At 37.9% G+C, this 14,581-nt stretch overlaps 1 protein-coding gene across 2 annotated transcripts in view; it reads left to right on the top strand.

The window, feature by feature from the left end:
* STARD13 (StAR related lipid transfer domain containing 13) overlaps window positions 1-14,581 on the top strand; it is a 473,464-nt gene that overhangs the window by 198,186 nt on the left and 260,697 nt on the right. For both annotated transcript variants that reach the window (XM_073341701.1, XM_073341692.1), the window contains exon 4: window positions 8,582-8,615. In XM_073341701.1, coding sequence (XP_073197802.1) covers window positions 8,582-8,615 — 34 coding nt within the window. The remainder of the gene's footprint in view (window positions 1-8,581; window positions 8,616-14,581) is intronic.

The following is a 14,581-nucleotide window of genomic DNA, read 5'->3' as shown; positions in this document are numbered from 1 at the left end:
ACAGATTTAAAAGTAGCCATACTTGAACAAAAAACCTTCAGAAACAGACTTCAAAGAGAAACTTCAGAACTAAAATTCATTTGCAAATTTAACACCATTAATTTGGGCTTGAATAGGGACTGGGAGTGGTTGGCTCAGTACAAAAGCAACTTTCCCTCTCCTGGAATTGACACCTCCTCATCAATTACTGGGAGTGGACTACATCCCCCTGATTGAATTGGCCCTGTCAACACTGGTTCTCCACTTCTCTTCATGTGTCAGTATAATAATACTTGCATCTGTAATTTTCACTCCATGCATCTGAAGAAGTGCATTTTTTACCCACGAAAGCTTATGCCCACATAAATCTGTTAGTTTTTAAGTTGCCACCGGACTCCTTGTTGTTTTTATAGACTTTATTGTTACTCTGCTTCAATTATTGCAAACCTTTTTTCCCTCTAATTAACAGGTTATTTAAAAATTGTCACTCTGAGGTCCTTTTCAGCTACATTTCTATTTGATCAAAACTTCAAACACTACACCAGCACTAAACATTGCCTTAGCTCCCACGTCTCTGCCTCATCTCAATGATGAATACACTAGCTGGCCAACTGTCCCCAGTACATGGCTTATTAAAAACCTTCTATTACATATCTGCATGATTCAGTGGATCAGAATATATACAAAGTAGTAGTAGGTAGAGGATAAAGAACCATACAAATCTGGTCTTCTCTGACAGTTGATCTGGGCTTGGAGAAAATCTAGGGGAAGAACTTGAAGAAAACATTTGTAGTGGAAAAAAGGTAATAACAATGGAGGCTATGTTCAAGCTTTAAGAGACAAGGGTCATTTAGTACAGGGATTTATTTTTAGGGTATGTCCTTCACCTTACCAATTAAAATATTATGCTAGAGAAAACTGTATTTAGATCTTTATTAATAAGGAACAAATTATTTTAATACATTATTTAATGATGAAATTACCCTGAAGCCTTTGAAATTACATACAGTGACTAACTCTATTTTTGTACTTGCAGGCAAAATTTACAATTTTCTGGATTTTTAGAGCTGAACTTTGAAATGTCCAGGAAGTTTCAATGAACTTTGAATTTGAATGGGAGTTGGACGTTTAACTCCTTTAGGATCATTTAAAATCCTAGCCTAAAATATTAACTTCAATTCCATTTTCTGTTGTTGCACAATGTAAAAAATTCTGCATGCTGCAGATATCTGGATTCTGTGAGACAGAAACCAGGAAGGGCAATGCAATTTGTGTCACTTTGCCACTATAATAAGAAATAATTTATGGTCTTTAAATTGAACCCTTTGCCAAGACACCAAAAGAGAAACCCACTTCCTTTTATGTACATTCTTACTCTGATTGCTACTTGAAACTTTTCATGAGTATAGGGGAAACAATATGAAGTGGTGGAGTTTTAAAATGTTTGTGACTTCCATTAAAACACTGTCACTTCAATGCTTATACAGAATTGAATATATTTATGAAAGGTTTTTATTTTGATAACATTGCAGAATGCAGGTTTGATCCATGCGGCTAGATGCCCCCATCTCAATTAGTTCTTTTCCTAAGCAATAAAAGTGCCTTTAGGGTCATCCATTAAAGATGTCTATAGTGGGGATTTTTAAAATCTTTTTATATTCACCTATGACAATGGATTAAATCCTACATGCCTTTCTCTAGTGAGTACACCCATTGAACTCAAGTGTACTGATCCATCTAGATTTGACTTTGACAGCTAGAAATTCCGGTCATGTGACTTTTCCACAGCAGCCAGAGTAGTAGTAATTTTTATTATTTGTACAGTATCAACAGTGTGCTAGGTGCTTATGTCTAGGGTCCTAAGGTAACCATCTGCCACTGTGATAGCTCTGTCATAAGCTGATATGGAGAAAACATTTTTAGTGCTTGTTCAGGATTTTTGTTAAATGTGGTGCCATGCAACAGAATCTGCAGTGAACAGCACTTGGTTTGGCCTACAGCTGGAAATTTACATGAATTCCATGGATTATGTTTAGGGGATGGGTTTATTTAGGAACCAGTGGTTGTTGGTTATTATAATGAAGGTCATGTGGTTCATGATCCATTTTCTCTGAAGCTGGTCTAGGGATACCATGGGCCCAGTCCTGCCGTAAATAATCCCACTGAAGTCGATTATTCACAGAAGGAAGGGGACCAGGATTTGGTCCAATGGTAGTGTTACCTTCTAGATGGTTTCCCTGACCAGTGTAGAATATGTTCTTAATGCTACATTATTTAAAAACTTTATTTTGAGAAAAATCTTGAGTACAGTAATGTGTTACACACTGTTCCTTATTACTTAGGGCATGTTTCTACCCTCCATTAGTAGCTTCAACTCTCTGTGTGGTGCAGAACAGCATGTGCATTGAAAAACTGCCTGACACTGTTTATACCACTCATTGGAGGGCAGGATGAAATCCTGAGTGACTGACTTGTCTTATAAGTGTCAGAAGATAATAAGGCACAGATCCTCAAAGGTATTTAGGAGTTTGAGGATCTGGGCAAAGGTCCCTTATTTTGCACAACTATATAGTCCTGATATCTGTTGAGTTTTCTTTTTCTATCAATCTTGTAAAAATGTCTAGCAAAAATGCTGATCTGGTGACTCAGTTTTGTATGTGAATTTCTAGATTGCTCCTTTAGAACAGGGTATATATATGTATAGTTTTAAATTAAGGTCTAACAAACTATTTAATCAATAATATTAACAACAAGCATGATTTCCAGTCTATTCCAAGCAAAGTTAAGTGATGTCCTTCCATAACTATTAATCAACAAGAAAAGTCATCTAACTATATCATATGCCATCTTCAGACAACGTTACGCTTCATAACTGTGCTGCAATTTTTTTCCATAGAATGTAAACCCATAGAATAGAAAACCCTGTTTTTATTAGCATCAGATGTCAAGTGGGCCTGTCAAAATGCCAGGGTTTATTAGATAACAATGATATTTTTGAGTCCCTATCTATGTTGAATTAACTTCTTGGCTTTTTATTAAATGTCGAAAGAATCACTTTCATGTCGTACAAATAACCTAATTATTTTTCTTCTTCTTTTGATGGAGTGATTTGCTTGGAATCAGTGATTGGAGTTTGACAGATGTTCTCAAATACCACTGTCAGATTGAAATGTTTACAATTTGGTTTTAAAATGGCTAATAACTAATGAAATTTGATGGGGGAAGAGGGAAGTAAAATTCTTGGACACAACTGTCATTTTTATTTTTGTGAAAGTGGCAGATGAAGTTACAGGACTGGCTAGCATTGCAGAATCATTGTGCTGTTGCAGATTACAATAATCCTGAGTTCATTAGAGTTCCCATTTCGTGGTCATTTTCATTGTCAAAAAAGGCTTTTATGTGACAAGAAGCTTACTAGGACAAAATCTTACATTATTAAATCATCTAATCCAGCTGTACCATGTAGGTTTCATGCCCACACAATTTATGCATGTCAGAAATAGTGTATATTTGAGGAAAAAATCTTTGAGCATGTTGATCTGTTTTCATTGCTGGATTTATATTACTGGTGTTTTCCTCCTATCCATTTCCACATCATTTTAATTGTTTGTTTGCATAACTTATATATGTGAAATTGCTTTCAGGGATATCTTTAGAATTTTGGATTATTCTTGGGGGTTGCAGGGTGCGTCTACACAGTCTCCTTTTCTTTACCTGCCCACACACTATGAATCATCTTTCCTGCTCTCTTTTGCCACATACCCCAAATATTCTTTCCCTGATTCAGAAAGGTGGCTTCAATGGGACCAATCATGTGCTTAAAGTTATGCCTGTTTTAAAGTATCTTGCTAAACCAAGACTTTTCCCTCTCCTGCTTAGCATGGTCTGGGAAAGGCCTGGCAGCCAGGACTTTGCCCAGAGTGAGCTAGCAGAGATTACACTAGACACAGTGGATACAGCTGCCAGTGGAGCAGGGATCAGTGTTCTCAGACCGGAGACCCACCAGGTGAGGAGCTGTCTACTAAATTGTTGGCTGTTCTGAGAGCAGAGAGATAACAGACACACACATGCCAAGTGCTTTAAAACAGAGCTAGAGAAGGACCTCCCACTCAAGTTTCCCATATTACACGTCCTTTTCTTTTGTAGGAACTGGAAGACCAAGAACTCTGAGTTTTTAACTTAATTCCACAGTGGCCCCAAATGAACTCAGGGCCCCACCCTTGATCATACATTTCTCAGATTCCATAAACCAGACTTTATCAATGTCCTGTGATCATAAAACAAAGCGGGTCTGAGTCCTCTCTCACAGAGGTGAATTAGAAGTGAATCCATTGAGGTCACTGGTGTAAAAGTGGTATGAGAGGAGGACTGAGGCCAATGTCTATCGGAAAACTCTTGGTTTCTGTATTCTGGTTTTTATAGCTCAGGTAAATGGTTTTATCAATGCAAGATATTTGTCTTTGGATTCTATTTAACACTTCCATTTGCAAAATTACTACAGCTGGAGTTGTTAGTGAATTTTCTTCATTATTGAGAACAGCAGGTGCTGGAAACTTGAACTAATCTAGTCCATGGTTTCTGTGGATTTGATTGGATATTGCCATGCAGTACAGATGGGATGCTAGTGCTCCAACAAATGTATTTTGTTCGACAGTCAGTTATATAGTGCCTTACTATTACAATTTCCATAAATCACTCTTAGTCTGGAAGATTTCTGTTGCCATCTGGGTTTGCTCCAATTACAATTTGCATCTTTTGTTGTATGCTGTTCGAAAAAGACACTGGAAGTTGTTGTAGCCTGACTTTGATTGGAAAATAACTGGTGCCCCTAGGGCTATGTTAGAACACTAAAACTGAGGATGAGGGCAGGACTGTGTTGTTATTTATTTTGACTTATATACTCTGAGAAAGTACTTATTCCTGGACTTAGGTGCTCTGATTTAAAAGCACAAACTAAACTAAACAAATAAAATCTAGCAGTTTATCCCCGACTTAAACAACAAAGTTAACCAGGTTTCAGAGTAACAGCCGTGTTAGTCTGTATTCGCAAAAAGAAAAGGAGTACTTGTGGCACCTTAGAGACTAACCAGTTTATTTGAGCATAAGCTTTTGTGAGCTACAGCTCACTTCATCGTACACACAAAGCATGAAAAAATACCTCCCCCCACCCCACTTTCCTGCTGGTAATAGCTTATATAAAGTGATCACTCTCCTTACAATGTGTATGATAATCAAGTTGGGCCATTTATAGCACAAATCCAGGTTTTCCTCCCCCCTGTTAATAAACAATGGTCACATAAACACCACCCTATACCGGAAACCTACTGACTGCTATTCCTACCTACATGCCTCCAGCTTTCACCCTGACCACACCACACGATCCACTGTCTACAGCCATACTCTGCGATACAACCGCATTTGCTCCAACCCCTCAAACAGAGACAAACACCTACAAGATCTCTATCAAGTATTCTTACAACTACAATACCCACCTGCGGAAGTGAAGAAATAGATTTATAGAGCCAGAAGAGTTCCCAGAAGTCACCTACTACAGGACAGGCCTAACAAAGAAAATAACAGAACGCCATTAGCCATCACCTTCAGCCCCCAACTAAAACCCCTCCAACGCATTATTAAGGATCTACAACCTATCCTGAAGGATGACCCAACACACTCACAAATCTTGGGAGACAGGCCAGTCTTTGCCTACAGACAGCCCCCCAACCTGAAGCAAATACTCACCAGCAACCACATACCACACAACAGAACCACTAACCCAGGAACCTATCCTTGCAACAAAGCCCGTTGCCAACTGTGCCCACATATCTATTCAGGGGACACCATCACAGGGCCTAATAACATCAGCCACACTATCATCAGAGGCTCGTTCACTTGCACATCCACCAATGTGATATATGCCATCATGTGCCAGCAATGCCCCTCTGCCATGTACATTGGTCAGACTGGACAGTCTCTACGTAAAAGAATAAATGGACACAAATCAGATGTCAAGAATTATAATATTCATAAACCAGTCGGAGAACACTTCAATCTCTCTGGTCACGCGATTACAGACATGAAAGTTGCAATATTACAACAAAAAAACTTCAAATCCAGACTCCAGCGAGAGACTGTTGAATTGGAATTCATTTGCAAATTGGATACAATTAACTTAGGTTACCTTGCATAATGACTTAGCCACTCCCAGTCTCTATTCAAGCCTATTTCCTCTTGTTTTTTCCTACCCCCCCCCGCCCCTCAGACGTTTTTGTTAAACCCTGGATTTGTGCTAGAAATGGCCCACCTTGATTATCATACACATTGTAAGGAGAGTGGTCACTTTAGATAAGCTATTACCAGCAGGAGAATGGGGTGGGGAGAGGTATTTTTTCATGCTTTGTGTGTATATAAAAAGATCTTCTACACTTTCCACAGTATGCATCCGATGAAGTGAGCTGTAGCTCACGAAAGCTTATGCTCAAATAAATTGGTTAGTCTCTAAAGTTAAAGGTATTAGATGGTTGACCTCAGTCCCAAATACATCTCAACTTTCTCCAACAGCTTTGAAACATAGATAGACCTTGCCCTAATTCAGACCTTGCCAGAGGTAAGCGAGAATTACAAAGCTGAGGGCTCTTTATGGAGAATACCACCAGTACTGACCCTTTTAAACTGAGGAGGTCCCTAGCTTGAGCACCTCTGCTGATTGCATCTGTGAGAGTATGGCTCAGGGAGAGCAGTGCTCTGTCAAGCAGGCAAGACTAAGACCATGTTGGGGTTTTATAGGCTGACACAAACTCCTCAGATTTCATCTAGAAGCTCATTGCAGGTCATGAAGCGCTGGTGTAATGTGCTCCCAGTGAGACACACTGCACCAAAAGCAGGCGGCCACACCGTGTACCACCTTCCATTTCTGCACAGACTCAAGTTTTTGTTCCGTTGCTATAGTCTGATCCAGAGATGACAAAATCCTAGATAATAGAAATGGTTTCAGCTCCAGAAGAAGAGGTTGCAACCTTCTAACCAAATGTATCTCCTCATCTAACAGCTTTTGGGGATCTAACCAGTGATGATATCTCCAACATTGCTTCCAGTTGCTGTCTCCAATTGAGCACCATCACCTAAATCACTGGATTGAGTTTACAGCCAGCTAGTTCTTCCGCCTGTACTGCCTAGGAATTGGGTAGTATCCCTTTAAATAGTTTGTGAGCCCTCTAGAGGGCATCCTTGTCTTCTGTCGCAGAAGCCCCCAGGACCTAACAGAGTATCCGTGTATATATGTAACTAGGCCGTGTATGTTTGTATGTAGTTAATAAACATGGTTATTTAGAACCCAACTCTGTCCATGTTTAAAAGTGGTTGGGGTTAGGTCAGAGTTAGCTAATACACGTTAATTAAATGTCGTCAAATCTCACTCCCATGCTAAGCTAAACCCAACCTAACCTTGACTACTTTTGCTAGACAAAACCTAAACTGTGATCATAACTGGGCTTTTACAAAGTAAAATTGTCTTGCAGTATTTCTTAGGTTGGGAAAACAACTCCATGCTGCCTCACCTAGAAAGAGTGGTTTTTTTTCTAGTGTCAAAATCAGATTCAAGACTCACTGAATTTGTCAGACCACTCTGTTTATTAGCAAAGCGCTTTGCCAATGCACCCAGATATATGTGAGCCTTCTGCAAAAGCTCAAGCTAACTTATTGATACAGATAAGCCAAAGCCAATTTAACATAGGAGACAAAAGGAAGCAGAAACTGACAAATATACGTACATATCTTATTTGCATACTAACGTTTACCAATCTTCTAGCTCAGTAGAAGCTGTAAGTTAATTAGTTTGAGGACCCATTGTCTCACACTCCTTAATGTTTCTCTTCCTGACAACTATATTTCAACAAACTCTTCAAGCAGCATTTCTTTAATGAATTATAATTTCAATATAATTCATTCTACTTTCACACTAGTATGAAAGTAGAAAATTTAATTACATTTTGTATTTAAGGGAGGACCTTTCTGATGTTTCAGTAAAACGTGCATATAAATTAAGAGCTGAGGACTCTCTTTTTTAACTTAAGTTTGTATGGAGTGATCCTCATCAAGGCTGGAGAGGCAGCATTTAATGGATGAGGCAATGTAGCAGTTTAGTGCTTTTGAGAGAGCTGCAGATGATTTTCATGTAGCAGGACCAAAGAATGCACACTAGCTTGACAAAGCCCTGGCTGGGATGATTTAGTTGGGGATTGGTCCTGCTTTGAGCTGGGGGTTGGACTAGATGACCTCCTGAGGTCCCTTCCAACCCTGATATTCTATGATTCTAAGACATGGGAATGGCTGCATCTCAAGCAAATTGCGGATTCTGTGAGGTTCTCATCTGGAATCTTCTTGGTATCCAGAAGGATCAGTTCAGTCTTTTGACTTTACATAAATTGGGTGAAAATTAAGCTTATCTTGTCCCCAGGGCCTTTAAATTAAAGTTATGGGTTGTACTGACCCAAACAAGATGGTGATGTTTCTAAGTTTAAAGTCCGTTCTTACTTTTGTCATAAAATTATATCCTGAGCCTTTTGGGAAAATGTTAAACTAAAAAAAGAATTATTTCTTACAGGTGTTGTCTCAGAAGCTGAGCAAAGAGAAAGCAGGTAAGTCCATAATCTTCTGAAAAAGACATTCTGCTACTTACAAGTTATACCCTATTGAAAGTTTCTTGAGAAACAAGGTAAACATGTTAAAAGAATATACATCGTGATGGAACATCTGTGGGACTCTCTGATGTTTATACTAGACTCGGGTTCTGTATTTTTTTCAGTGCTGTTGTTTTGGACAGTTTTGTACTATTGTCCATGAACACGGTGTATATATATTTATTTAGCCACCGTTAGGCCATAAGGAAGTTGCAAATTCTGCTACTTTGGATTTACAGCTTGTAAAGTGGGTTCTGAAATAAGATAAAATATATATTTCTAGAGAGTCAGTGTTAGTGATGTGGAATTAATCTGGCCTCTTTCTTGTAACTATTTAAAGTGTATTTATTTAGCTAGGACTTTTGCAAATCATTTATGGGACATTAAGGAGGGATCACTGGCAGACTGATGTGGCCATTAAATATTAATGATACCCGCTTATTTGATTAGTACATAGGAAATTATTTCTCTTGTAATTAATTTTAATTATCTGAGGCACCCAAGTTTATGGCAATAATCATTACATTTGTGGAAATAAATAACTAGAAATCCAAACTCACTCAGTGTGACTACTAGGAGCTAAAATAAAGGTTTGGATATGCATCTGTGTGCATAGAGGTCCTCATTCAGCATGGCACTTAAACATATGCTTAAATCACATTGACTTCATGAATCCAATTGATTTCAGTGAGATGTAAGCCTATGCATCAGTGCTTTGCCCAAGTAAGTCCAGAGTTCTTTATTATATTGTAACTGAGAGCAATGAAGAAATGTAGAAAACGGCAGGTGTTTCCAAATGTGATATTAGTATTTAATAGCAGTAACAGAATTTTGCAAAGAAGCCCAAAGAATGACTTGGTGAATCCTTATTGTCACATAACCCTACGTCCGTTCGAACCCTTTTAAAAATCATGAAGTATGGGATTTCTGGATCTGCACAAATCAGAAAAAAAAATGAATTTCCTTTACAGTGCAAAGTACAGTGAATATGCAGTACACTCTGATTAAACATAAAGTAATTGTGGATCATTATTTTAATGATTTTTTTCTCCATATTACCCTACTTCTCCTCTTTATCTGGCTGGGGGACTGGTTTGAACAGGTCCTCTAACCCTGTGATCTCTTCTAGTTTAAATTAACATGTGCCCCCGTTCCTTCAGTTCCCAAATTGCATCTTCTGTCTTTCCAAGGGCTATTTTAACTCTGCTAGATGAGGGAATCATTTTTATTGCCAATGTCACCAGTTCAACGGATCAGCTGGCAAAGGTGCTGATTTAGCACAATGGTTGGAATCTGGCCTAGAAAACAGAGGTCTTAATTGGCAGTTCTGTGCCCATTTACTTTACCATTGTGTCAATGATATGTGATGGTTGTTAATTGTAGTATAGTTCTATTATGTTTTTGTGCACGTTAACTTTATCTACTGGATCAATTGTGTTTTCAGTAAATAATGTCGATACTTGCCTATGAAAAATAAGTGTACATTATTCTAAAGGTGAACAGCTTCCATCAGATGCTGGTATTGATTTAGTGATGAAATATTTTCTTCAGCTCTTTACTGAAATATCTACTTGAATCAAAATCTATATGTTGCACTGAAGACTGGGAATCTTAAAGGATTTACAAGCGTGTACATTTTAAACAAAATGGAGTATTTAAACAGCATTTCCAGTATTTTGACTATGATACATTTCTTAATTGCTTTTCTTTTACAGTAATATATCCTTTGTCTCTGCAAGAGAAATAAGATTTATCACCCATCTTACAGTTGGGGAATGCTTGTTGCAAACTGGCTACCAACAGGCTTTGTGACAAGTGATTTCCTGACATAATTTGATCACTGAAGTTTAACCATGGCATGTTGTCATGTAGTAGAGCTGGTTGGGAAATTTTCATCCAAAAATTCATCCAAAAATTCATCCAAAAATTGTAATTCATCAAAACCAAAACTTCTGACAGAAAATCTGTTTTGACAAATTTCCCATTTAAATTTTTTTTGAAAAATTTATATATCATTAAAATATCATCATGTTTTGATACTTTCAAAAGGAAAAGTGTGTTGACTTTGATTTGAAATTTGAGTTACATTGTAGTAAAACAAAATGTAAAAAGTCAGAATCAAAATGAAACATTTTGAAATGACTGAAACAAAGCATTTCAATTGACCTGAGCTGAATTTTTTCAAATGTTCTAGTTCACAAAAATTTTCAAGTTTTGACATTTTGTCCCAATTCAGGTTGGGAAAATATGTTGAAATCTGAAAAATTCTGTCCGGATGGGAAACCAGTTTCCTACCCTGCTCTGTTATGTACTGCAATACAGTACTTTTTGTTTAATATGGATCTGATCAAAACACAAACACTGGAGTTTCCCTGCCATTGTAAGTTTCCTTATCATTATCCATTATAGGCAATACTTTTTGTTGTTGTTTTTTAAAGCGGAATATTTTTAAAGGCAAACAGAATTTGCAAAAACCTATATTAATGCAATGTCAAGGTTGTGAATTTAAGGAATTTAAGGTTTGTGTTGCAAAATGTACTTTCCCATAATGGGCATGCTACTTATTAAGGTGTATCTTTAGCAGGTGAAATAGATGGTCAGTTTTTACAGGGAGAGATGTAGTGGGGTCCCCCAGGATCTGTACTGGGACCAGTGCTGTTCAACATATTCAGAAATGATCTGGAAAAGGAGTAAACAGTGAGGTGGCAAAGTTTGCAGATGATACATAATTAGTGAAGTCCAAGCTGACTGCAAAGCGATGCAAAGGGATCTTACAAAACTGGGTGAGTGGGCAGATGAAATTCAGTGTTGATAAATACAAAGTAATGCACATTGGCAAACATAAATGCCAACTATACATACAAAACAATGGGGTCCAAATTAGCTGTTACCCTCAATAAAGAGCTCTTGGATTCATTGTGGATAGTTCTCTGAAAATATCTGCTCAATGTCAAAAAAGCTAACAGAATGTAAGGAACCCTTAGGAAAGGGATAGATAATAAAAAAAATCATAATTATTAGTATTATGAAAATATAAATATAAATTATTAGTATTCCCACACACACAGTTCTGATCACCCCATCTCAAAAAAAAAATGTTAGAAAAGTACAGAGAAGGGCAACAAAAATAATGGATGACTAAGGGGAGATATGATAGGTTTATAAAATCACAAATGGTGTGGAAAAAGCGAGTAAGAACTTTTTTTTTTTTTTTTACCCCTTCATATCACATACACACCAGGGGTTACCCAATGAAATTAATAGATGCCAGGTTTAAAACAAACAAAATAAAGTACTTCTTCATATAATGCACAGTCAACCCGTGGAACTTGTTGCCAGAGGATGTTTGTGAAGGCCAAAAGTATAACTGGGCTCAAAAAATAATTAGATAAGTTCATGGAGGATAGGTCTATCAATGGCTATTAGACACGATGATCAGGGATGCAACCCCATGCTGCGAGTGTCCCTAACCCTCTGAAGCCAGGAGCTAGGATGGGATGATGGAATAGATCACTTGATAATTGCCCTGTTCTGTTCATTCCATCTAAAGCATCTGGCACTGGCCACTGTCAGAAGACAGGATAATGCATTAGATGGACCATTGGTCTGAACCAGCGTGGCCGTTCTAATGTTCTTACGAAATAGTCTTCAAAAATACCAAACAGCTATGTGCAATCAGCCACTTAATTTTGCATTTCCTGACTGTTTTGTGTTTAACTTCAAAATCTTAAAGTTGCAATAATAGAATTTGTGCATTCAGTTTCTTTAGTGTGTTAAAGCTCTCTTAATAAAAGAAGAACAAAAGCAGAGAAGAAAGTCCCCAAACTTCACCTCTCATGCTTATTTCTTTGCACTCCTTTCTTTCTCCTTGACATTCCTCCTCATTCTTTTTCCTTGGTCACCACTTCCACATTCCTCTCATTTTCCCTTTATCCTTTCTTTCTCTTTCCTTGGCCCTTTCCTCCTTAAAGATCCCTTCCCTTTTCTTTCAACTTCGGTGTCCCACCCTCCATATTCTCTCCCTCTAGGGTTGTCATGGCCTAAAAAAGTGAATTCCAGGTAATGCTAGAATTGCTCAGCGGTTCATCATCTTCTTCCCCACCTACTATGAAGCTACCAGTTGTTTAGTAGGGAGTCCTCACTTCCAGCCTTGAATAAAGAAGGAGCTAGTGATCAGAGACAGTGCTACTAGAATACTGGACAGTAGGAGTTTGGAGTGGAAATCAAGGCCTTTCCCTGTCATTGGTTGGCACCAGTGTTCCTCTGGTCAGGTCAGGGGCATACATATGTTGTTTTCCTTGGCCTCTAGTCATCTCTCCACAAAACCACATTTGTCTGTGAGGGGAAAATACTTTTCTTTGTACTGTTTTTCTTTCTTTTCTTTTGTATTTTTTAGCTTTTAAAAATAAATTAAAAGATGTTTGGGATGCCATTTCCTGGAGTTTCAGAGTGAGTTCCTCACAATATGTTTATCAGAACACTTGCAGCTTTTCTTAGAAAACATTGTAATGCACAGAGTCACTTGGCCCCTCTGGGAAACCTTTTATGGCATACCAGCATTGTTAGAAATGTAGTGACATGTTCAACCCTCAAGAATATGGCAATATTTTATGAGTATGAATATTGTAAATAACGTTCTGCACATTAAATATGATATACCTTAGGAGAAAATATTAAATACTGGCAAGTGGTGAATTAGTAAAGGGATGACTTGGTCTTCCTGTTCTACTTTCTGATTTATTTCCCTGATATTGTATGCTGTGCTATAAGAGTTTCCACTTCTAAACAACAAATCTAAACTTTTGAACCAAACCCGCCAAAAATGATTTTCAAATAACTTAAACAGTAAATTAGAGGATACTCATTTCCAGAGGAGGAGATGAGTTTTCTCCAGCTTTGGAGTTCACATTTCTGTACAGTTGTGAGTGCATGTTCCTATACCACAGTTAGCTACAATAATTCAACTTGCGTTTGCAGCCCTGGCAGCTTTTAATCGTTTAGTAAAGTAGCGTGGCCAAAATGTTCAAACTTACCATACTTAGACACCCAAGTAAGGGCCCAGGTTGTCAGAGGTATTGAGTAACTGCTGCTCCCATTGACTAATAGGAGACCAGCATTCCTGAAAAAACAGGCCAGTTTTTTAGGAGGCCAATTTTTCAAATTTGGCCTGTGTAATTCTGTGGCGCTAAATTAATGACTTCTTATTAAAAGTTGTAACCATGCTACAAATGTTGTATAATGAGAACATCAGTTGCTTCCTGAAATCTTCTGTCAACTATATTGTTGCTGTCATTTCATAGGGGAGCTGCTTGTCTGCCCTGCTGGGATATAATTACCGTAATAAAATAGCCAACAAAAACAAAAGAGAAAATATATTATGGGGAGAAAAATGAATATCCATTTTGACAGACCCATCATTATTCCATATGATAACAAATTGCACTTTGATTGTTCTTAACAGTACCTCTTAAGAAAACTATTTATAAATGAGGTTTTGGGTGATGTTGAATGCTGCTTAAGAAGAGTGACATAAATAATAGTTTGTAATCCACTAGTAAATGCCTCTCTAGTAAATGCCACATAGAAGATGATGTTCCTCTAACTCAAGTACTAGAGGTCTGTGCTGGAGAAATCAAAGGTCCTGGGTAGAGTTCTACAGAGAGAGGTACAGTAATTCCATTTCACAGAGGATTCTAATATTCTGAAACTTTGTTTCATTCCAATTCAGAACAAAAGCCTCAAATTTTGAAATTCTCTGCAAAACACAAAATTCTTGGGTGTCGGACTTGGACAGTCAGCATGGTGAGCTTCCCCAGAACTGGAACCCCAGGAAACCCTGAGGTCCCTAGAACCCATGCAGTTTGCATTATTATTACTTACTGTTTTCAATCTAGCAGTGCCTAAGGGGCTCAGCCAAAGATCAG

This window comes from Lepidochelys kempii, chromosome 1 (assembly GCF_965140265.1).
Source record: "Lepidochelys kempii isolate rLepKem1 chromosome 1, rLepKem1.hap2, whole genome shotgun sequence".
NCBI classification, from domain to species: Eukaryota; Metazoa; Chordata; order Testudines; family Cheloniidae; genus Lepidochelys; species Lepidochelys kempii.
Note: the sequence above shows the minus strand (reverse complement) of the source record. Positions and strands in the feature narration are given on the sequence as shown.